Genomic DNA, 9,665 nt, shown 5'->3' on the forward strand with positions numbered 1-9,665 from the left:
CAAGCATTCTTTCCCTGTGTGTATGTTTCGAGTCACTTCGGCTGCAGAGTTTCCTTTTTTGTACTTATAAAGCATTATGTGCCTCAAATCCTTTTTGGATACTTCCATGTCAGAAATGGTTTTAATCAAAGAAATTTTAATTCTATTATTCTGTAAAATAATATTTGATTAGTTTAAATGTATACAAATGCATAAAAATAATTTTTAATTCCATTAGACATTCTAAAATACTATTAAATTTCATTCAATTTTAAAAAAGGTAAAATCGGACAGAACTTATGAGATGACCTGATCTTTTGGTTCACGATCCTGAGTTTGACTCCCAGCAGCATGTTCTGTCCTTAAGCAAGTCCACTCAGCTGGCAAAAATTAGTTGCACCTGTATTTCAAAGGGCCAACCTTGTCACATTCTGTGTCTGTGGAGTGCTCAGCCATTTGCACATTAATTTCATGAGCAGGCTGTTCTGTTGATTGGATCATCTGGAGCCCTTGTCTTAACCAACGGAGTGCCAGTTTAAACAGTAAATTATTTTGTTTAGTGTTGGGAGGATAAACAGGGTTCAGTTTTAGTTTTCTTGCTCCTTTTGACACCATGTTTATATTGAAATATACTGTTTGTGTTTGAATTAATTTTGAAACTAATCATCATCATCATCATTATCATCATTTAATGTCTGCTTTCCATGCTGGCATGGGTTGGACAATTTGACATGGAGCTGGCTAGCAAATCTGTCCAGACTCCAATTGTCTGTTGTGGCATGGTTTCTATGGCTGGATGCCCTTCCTAATGCCATCCACTTAACAGAGTGCACTGGGTGCTTTTCATGTGCCACCTGCACAGGTGTGTTTATGTAGCACCAGTATAGATGCGTTAATGCAGCACCAGCATAGGTGCTTTTTAAGTGACACTGGCACCTGAAAGGACAAATCTCTATGTGTGGAAGACAGCAATTTTATTTAGTTTGGCACAACTTATCAAGTACAGAAAATTGCCACATCTACTGGTCCCTTGTCATTTTTTCAGTGAGGTCCAGTGTCTGAAGATCCTTTCTCACTACTTCGTCCCATATCTTCTTGGGTCTACCTCTTCCATAGGTACCTTCTATAGTTAGAGCTTGGCACTTCTTTGTGCAGCTTCCCTCATCCACACGCATCACATGACCAAACCAGCATGGTCTTCCCTCTTGCACATAACAATTGATGTCTCTTATACCTCTTAAATCATTTAAAAACTGGGTATAAGAGGCACCTGTAGATTATTTCTCGTTAATTAATCTGGAGTTTGGAACATAAATTAACCTGTCTGTTACCATATTTCTGTTGAGATATTCTGTGTTTACTTCAATTAATTTTAAATATAATGAAGAATTTAGTAAAATAACTCTGTTATTGTTAAGCTAGTCTTAGGAACATAAAATATGGACTAAATTTTGGTGGAAGATTTTAATTATGAACTTCTAAAAGCAAAACATTTGTTGCGGGCAGTCTCAGGATGGTTGATATAAAAAGGGTTAACATGGAATTTTGATGGAAGGTTTTAATTTAAATCACTTTAAAAGAAGAAGTTTGTACCATAGAACTATAAGCTTGGCTTTTGGTGAATTGGTATCAAAAGCGTTAAACCCCTTAATAGCTGTGTGAGGCTGATATGATTCTGCTTTGTGTAATTTGATGACTGGAAGAAAGATGTGGCCACTGGGTGAATCAAGCAGGGTGACCAGAATAAAATCAAGTATATCATGTAGGTCTAAGTAGATCTGGTCCAGAATTAGAAAGTCCAAAAGAGCATCAAGTTTTGTTGTAATTTACTTATATTTTAAAAGATTATTTTATTTAATCAGAGGAAGGAAGGACAGGCTCCATGTCCATTCTACAGAGATCCGTAGACTGGAGGAATAAAAATGACTCCTAAGCTTCTCTTGTAGAAAACAGTGTATCAATATATTAAGTTATCTTTAGACCAGTGACCTACACAGAATGCTTGCAACTGAGCAAAGTCCAGTAAAGACACCACAGGTCGAGTGGTGGTAATGGACAGTGGATTGTGTCTGGTTATTTGACCACCCCGACCCACTCCAGCATGCCAGTTTTGCTATAAGTAGCACTGAGTGGCTGCTTTAACTCACGTTAGCTGTGTTGTATTCTAGTTGTCTGACTCTTTACTAACAAATGAGCAGTTGAAATAGCTGTAGCCCACAGTGGCTTATATAAATTTAACTGGAAGTTTATATGTGTGTGTGTTTCACATACACGCGCACATATATATATGTACACACTCAGACATTTATACATTAACACGTTCTCACTATATATTTGTCTCTCAAAGAATGTTATCACCCCTGCTATACTGTCTGACAATAAACCACGTGTATGCACTTCAAGAATCAATCTATTTTCCCATCAAATAACTATGATAGTGACTGTTGAAACGACAGGGCTGGGTGAATCATGCTGCTAAGCCCTGATGTTGAGATCACTCCCTTTTTTTAAAATTTGAAATAAACATTGTCTGTCTATCGGATATTCATCATCATTATCATCATCAACCCCTGGACATTAGGATATGTAGGGCAGATTACCTGGTTTCCTTGGTATGTAAGTGACTGAGATCACGACATTCCCCTAAACAGGAAGCCATTTCATTGCAGAGTTATTCATTTACAGTTGAGTGAACTGAAGCAATGTGATATGAAGTGTTTTTGCTCAAGAACACAACTCATCACCCTGTCTGAGAATTGAAATTACAATCTTGCAATTGTGAGTGTAACAACTGAACCACTAGGCCATGCGCTTCCACCTATTCTATCTTATACTCAGTTACTGGAAAATGATATTAGAAATCTTTTATTAAGGACAATGTTTTATGGACTCTATTAGTGTGTTACAGACAATTCTGTCCTATATTTTGTGCCACTTTTTCCAGCCTGTGTCTCACTACTTCAATGAAGACCAGTTTCATGTTAAGAGAGGAAAGTTATTAGTCCCACAATAATTGGATTTTTTGTTGCACCCCTCAGTTGAGGCCTTCTTCATTGCTATCTTGAGCATCTCCTCTGTTGTTCTTCACATCATTCTGAGTGAGCTTGCAAACATTTTAAGGCAAAGTAGGCACAAATGTGGCTGTGTGGTAAAGAAGCTAGCTTCCTAACTATGTAGTCTTGGGTTCAGTTACACAATTCAGCCCTTGGACAAGTGTCTTCTCTTTAGTCCCAGGCTGACCAAAACATTGTGAGTGAATTTGGTATGGGGGAAACCGAAAGAGGCCCGCTGTGATGTGTGTATGACTTTTCCATGCTTGCATGGATAAGTAGATATTAAATGATGATGATGATGATGATGATGATGTTAATAATTAACTTGAAAATCAGTACAGACAAAACTAAAATTCTTTCAACTGGTTTCACAAACAAATATAAGTGTGATATCACAGTTGGTGATGTTGTTACAAACGTGTGAATGTGTCAATCTGGATTCATCCTTTTCTGTCAACCAGTCAACCCAAAATGGAAAATAAAAACCTTGTTTATGCTGCCAAGAACAGAGAACAATCTCATCACAAAATTAGATTTTTCCAGGCACTTGTACAATGTTTTCTCCTACTGTTGTTAAATTTGTGCCCCTATGCAGTCAAGATCTCTGTTTCTTGGAGTTATTTTGACAGCTGATCCTTGCAAGAGTTACCATCTGTTTGACAAGCCAGTGAAAGAGCTTCTGTGTGATCACACAACCTTTTAGAAATAGCAAACAGTTTTCTCAGATCACAACTTGTATATTAGAAAAAAAGGGAAGTCACATTGAATAATGTATTTCTGAAGACTTTATAGTGCTCTTCCTAGTGAATGCATATGGCTTAGTGGTTAGAGTATTCTACTCATGATCATAAGGCCATGAGTTTCTTTCTGGTAGTACATTGTATCCTCTAGCAAGATACTTTATTAGCTCCACCTTAGTGAAGGCAGAGGTATTGTTTTTGGTCATATTTGTTTGTTTGTCCGTGGACAAGATATCTCAAGAACTGCTTGATGGATTGGGACGAAACTTTCAAGGATGTTTGGCCTTGTGACTGGTGCAAACTGATTAGATTTTGGGATTTATCCGTTACCGGACAAGGATTCTGGATTATTTTACCTGTTTTTTTTTTTAGTTAATTTTTGAGAGCGGTTGGGTTCATTTTTAGTATTCTCGTTTGTGAGAGCAGTTGAGTTTATTCCAGATATTCTCATTTTAAAGATCATCTCCAGCTAATCAGTGAGAGAAGACATGTCTAGTTAAGTAAAAGCATGGTCGTCTGCATCCTTTTCCATCTGTGCATTCCTAATTTTGTGGGCTTGTGGGTGCTGGTGCCATGAAAAAAGCACTTGAACCGGTATTACGTAAATGCATCTGTGCCAGTGCTGTGTAAAAGTAGCCACTGCACTCTGTAAAATGGTTGGCATTAGGAAGGGCATCCAGCCGTAGAGACCATGCCAAAACAGGCATGGAGCCTGAGCAGTGCTTCAGCTGGCCAGCTCCTGTCAAACCATCCAACCCATGCGAGCATAGAAAACAGATCTTAAATGATGATGCTTTAACCCTTTTGTATTTAGATTACTTTATCCAATGAAATGCTTTTTTATTCAGATTTTTTCAATTAATCATTCATTATCTTGTAACTTGTAGATTTCGATAGCATGATTGTATGGTTTTGGAATGACATTGTAGAGTGGGTGTGAGAGGCCAGATCTGGCTTGTTTCACCATAAAATGAGTAGAATATTTGAACCAGACATGGCCAGTTTCAATGTTAAAGGGTTAATTTTGCCTAAAAGCTATTTTGCCTGTGTGTCTTTTATGCCCTCAAATACGGTAATTTTATAAAAATAAGGAGAAGTAATCTAAGCAAAGGATCTAAATTGATGAGGAAAATGCAAGTTTCAAATATTATTTATTGGACTCATTAATTCAAATATAGTAGGGTCTCACACATATTGAATTGAGATTATTCAACCATTTAGTATATAAAAACTCCCTTAGAAGTCTTTAGCCCTTCAGCATTTAAACCAGCCATATCCGATCCAAATATTCTATTTGTTTTCAAACTGGCCAGATTTGGTTTCTCAAACCTACCCTAAAATGTCATTCTAAACATATATAATCACATCATTGAAATTTTAAAACTGCAAGATAATACAGGATTAATTCAAAACTGAATAAATAATCATTACGTTTGATAGAGTAATCTGAATGCCAAAGGGTTAAAACCTGGGAAGGGCTAAGATGGGAGATAACTCCACTATTATTAAAACATTTTGGACGTAGTTTATGATTTATTGTACTGCATAATGTAAGATGAATTTGCATTTAAATTTAAATATATTTATAGCTAACTTAATATTCTAATTTGGAAAGTATTAATAAAGTAGTTAATTTAGTCTTCTGAAATGAATTAATCCTCTCATATAAATCAATTAAAAATTGAAGTTTACTCAATTATTTGCCATTAAATTATTTACAACTATCCACTTTTTTTAAAAAAAAGCAATTTAATCTTTTAATATCATTGGCAAATCTTTCAGTGTTGAAGGGAGATAACTTGTGTTTATCATTAAATTTCATGCTAAAGTATTTTCTTCAGTAAAATAAGAAGTGTTGGACGGTTATTGATTGAGCCAACCATTCAACTAACAGTATATTATTGATGCTTTAGTTCTAGTATGAAGAGAAATATTTCAAGTTTATTCTGGATTTTGAGCTTAGAAGCACAAAACAAAAACAAAAAAAAAAATAAATAATATCAACTTTGAACCTCTACACTGTGTACCAACCCCTAACACCTCACTTAGTACTAATTGAAAGACTAAAGCTGTTCCATCTTTTGCACCTTTCCCCTGTGACAATGTAAAGAAACTTGTGACTTAACTTTTCCTTGATTTCAGTTCACTCTTCCTTCTTTTGTACTTCCTCCCTTCATGTTCTTTAATCTTTTCATTGTCTTTCAAATACTTCTGGACCAACCAATCCCCTGGACATATCCTGATTTCTGTGTTATGTCTGATTGAATTTACGGAGTATTATTTCTTGACAGTACATTTATTCCCATTTAATGAACTTAGTTTGAAAGTTTCTCAAATTTCACTGATATGAGAGACAAATATTTAAAAGACAACATAGATTTATGTATACTTTTAGGAAATCAGCTGAACGTGTTACGTTCTGGTCACCTTTCACCTGATGACATCAACATGCAGGTAGTTAATTACATCCAGTTAAAAATTGAAAATGTAAAGAAATTTTTTTAAACCTTCTTAAAAGTTGGCATTTTTAAAATATGAAATGTAATATTTGCTGTTAAGCTGTGCTCGTTAATTATGTAATTATTTGAATTAAGTTATTGTTTAGACAATTAAGTGAATATTTAAACTTTAAAGACATTAATCCAAAAAGATGTTTTTTTTAAAGAAAAATATCATTTTTGATATGCAACCCATTCAATTTATTTATATATATTTTTTTCCTTTTGAATTATCATATCATAAGTGTCTTCTTATCAATATTCAAAGTAATTTTCTTTGTTTTATAATGTCTTGGCAATCATAATTTCCACTTGTGTGCAAAGACATGTATTCGCATTCTTTTCATTAATTACTGTGAGCATCGTGTTCACCTACATGCCAACTCTTAGACAGACATGCATGCAGATACTTTAAATAGAGAAAAGGTATAGTTGATTGAATGATTACAAAGGTGAGTTTATTATTTCACCTGTCCATTGACTAGTTTCTTTTTTTTCCCCTCATTCTTTTTACAATATAGCACATGAATGCCGACAAAGAACTTTTTCTGGACATACTCACCAAAGAGGAACGAGAAGCTTTATTGACTAAAAAAATGGAGGAAATTCGAAAAAAGAATGAAGCTCTTCGGAAAAGGCATGAAGTATGTCTTTCTAGAATTTTTCTTAATTCTTAAACTTTTCATTTTCCTTTCCATTTGTTTTTCAATTTGTTAGCATATTATCCTTTGTGCAGATATTTAATCATTTTTGTTTGTATCAAACTTTTTATTCATATTTTTAATAGATTAACTTTTAATTTCTTCATTTGGAAAAAAAAAAAAGAAATATTTAATCAATGTTACATAATTTTAGTTATAACCATGGATATTGAAAAAAAAAAAACAATTCTTATTTTAGCTGGTTTCATTTATTCATTTTCAAAAATTTTTTTTCCCACATTTTCTACTTTATTTTTGGGAATATTAGTTCTTGAAAACTTTGCTGTTAAAAAAATGAAGGCAAGATTTGTCAAAAAGGAGAGAATTTTGTAAACAACTGTAACAAATAATCACTTCACTTGTCTACAAATGGTTATATGGCATGCTGATGGGTATATAAAGTGATTTATATACAAGCACACCACCATAAAATCAAATGGGTTGGCATATTTATTACTATTGCTATTATTATTATTATAATTATTATTATTATTAAGGCAGTGCACTGGCAGAATCCTTAGCACTCTGGGTAAAATGCTTAGTGGCATTTTTTCCATCTTTATGTTTTGTGTTCAAATTCTGCCAAGGTCAACTTTGCCTTTCATCCTTTTTGGGAGTCAATAAATTAAGTACCAGTGAAACACTGGAATCAATGTAATCAACTAGTCCCCTCCCACAAAATTGCAGGTCTTGTGCCTTTAGTAGAAAGCATTATTACTATTATTATTATTATTATTATTATTATTATTATTATTATTAGTAGTAATAAAGGTGGCGAGCTAGCAGAATTGTTAACATGCCAGGCAAAATGCCTGCTATACCATCCGTCATTACATTCTGAATTCGAATTCCACCAAGGTCTACTTTGTTTTTCATCCCCTTCAGGGTCAATCAAATAAGTACCAGTTGAACACAGGGGTTGATGTAATTGACTTACTCCAACCCACAAACTTGCTGGCCTTGTGCCAAAATTTGAAACCATTATTATTATTATTATTATTTATTATTACTACTACTACTACTACTACTACTACTACTACTACTACTACAGCAAGCTGGCAGAATTGTTAGTGATTTGAACAATGTACTTAGCGGCATTTCTCCTGGCTTTACATTCTGAGTTCAGATTCCACCATGATCAACTCTGTCTTTCATCTTTTTGGGGTCAATAAAATAAGTATCAATTGATTTTCTGGGGTTGATGTAATTGGCAAGCATTGTCCCATCAAATTTCAGGCCTTGTGCCTAAAGTAAAGATTATTATTATTATTAAAAGGCAGACTATATGTGTGTTCTAGCATGTAGTTTGTGTTAGGTTCAAGTTGTATTGCAATCAACTTTACATTTTTATTTCTACAAAACAAGAGGGGCTGGAAGAGCATTACATTATAGTTATTAGTGGAAGGGAAAAACAAAACATGCTGCTATTATAAATATTCCCATATTTGAATATTTCACTTGATAAGGAAATTGGAATGACTAATTTAGAGAAAATTCCCTGCATGTTCTTGTATTCTTCAAGTGGAGAAAAAATAGTTTTACATACAAAATGATACTGCTATGTTGTTTCACAAAATATTTCAGGCACATTTGAGAGAGAGAGAGAGAGAGAGACACGCACACGCACACACACGCACACACACACACACACACACACACACACACACACACAGTTACATACGGCTGTCAGATATGTAATTAGTATTTGTTGCCTACTTTATTTGCCCTGTCTTATGCACTGAAATACCACTTAGGTCTGTTTAACTCTTTAAGCTGCATATTTTCTCTCTACTTTTTCCAGCCTTTTGCTTCTACCTTATAGCTTTTCATTTGTGACTTGTGGAAAATAGCTTTAATTGTTCCAGGCAGTCTATGTTGCTGTTGTTATTTCATGCCGTATATCTTCTTAGTTTCCATTTTTAGCTTACTTTTATTTCACTCCCCACAACTCACTTTCCTTCTAGAGAACGAGACTTGGAAGTTGCTGATGAAAAATATATAAATAAATGAAATAAAAGAAAGAAAGAAACAATCTAGCTGCTGCTGCTGCTGGTCACATTCTTGTACAGTTGTTGAAAGTGACTTTCCTACTAAGTTTTAATTAGTACTCTGTTAAGAAACCTAGTAGTTTACAATGAATTACTCATCTTGACAAAGCTACTTTAACGAAGCTAGAAGGCATAAATTAAATTTGATTTGTTTATTTATTTTTTGGTTTTTATCTTTGTTTCATGTAGAAGACTACTGTTTTATTTTGCTGCATATTATTATTATTATTATTATTAATTGTTTAGGGTTTGTTAAATTTGAATTCTTTATATTGCATTAATTCATTCATAACTGTTTTTAACAGGTATTCATGACCTGTATTTGTATATTTTTATCAGAAACCTGCAGTCTTGTTTCAATATACTTTCGTTAGTAAGATAGAATTTGATATTTTGAATTCCAGCAAAAACTGTTGTGTAATATACTTAGTCTTTTAACTTAGTAACAGGAGCAGTTTCTCAGCATTTCAGTTTTGTATTTGGTCTGCAAGTTTCTTGATGTGAACACATGTCTTGAAACATATTCTGTTATATCTGAGGAAGTTCATTACACCTGTGCACAGAATTCACTGTGCCACACCAGTGTACATCTGCACACACACACACACACACACACACACACACACACACACACACACACACACAC

At 34.1% G+C, this 9,665-nt stretch overlaps 1 protein-coding gene across 14 annotated transcripts in view; it reads left to right on the forward strand.

Moving 5' to 3' along the window:
• Nucleotides 1-9,665, forward strand: part of LOC106881761 (uncharacterized) — a 129,387-nt gene that overhangs the window by 53,862 nt on the left and 65,860 nt on the right. For 13 of the 14 annotated variants that reach the window (XM_052971825.1, XM_052971830.1, XM_052971822.1 and 10 more), the window contains one exon: nucleotides 6,792-6,914. In XM_052971825.1, the coding sequence (XP_052827785.1) occupies nucleotides 6,795-6,914 (120 nt within the window). In that variant the 5' untranslated portion in view covers nucleotides 6,792-6,794. Of the gene's footprint in view, nucleotides 1-6,167; nucleotides 6,227-6,791; nucleotides 6,915-9,665 lie in introns of all 14 variants that reach the window. The other variant, XM_052971824.1, reaches the window with a different exon arrangement.

The sequence above is a fragment of the Octopus bimaculoides genome, chromosome 11 (assembly GCF_001194135.2).
Source record: "Octopus bimaculoides isolate UCB-OBI-ISO-001 chromosome 11, ASM119413v2, whole genome shotgun sequence".
Taxonomy (NCBI): domain Eukaryota; kingdom Metazoa; phylum Mollusca; class Cephalopoda; order Octopoda; family Octopodidae; genus Octopus; species Octopus bimaculoides.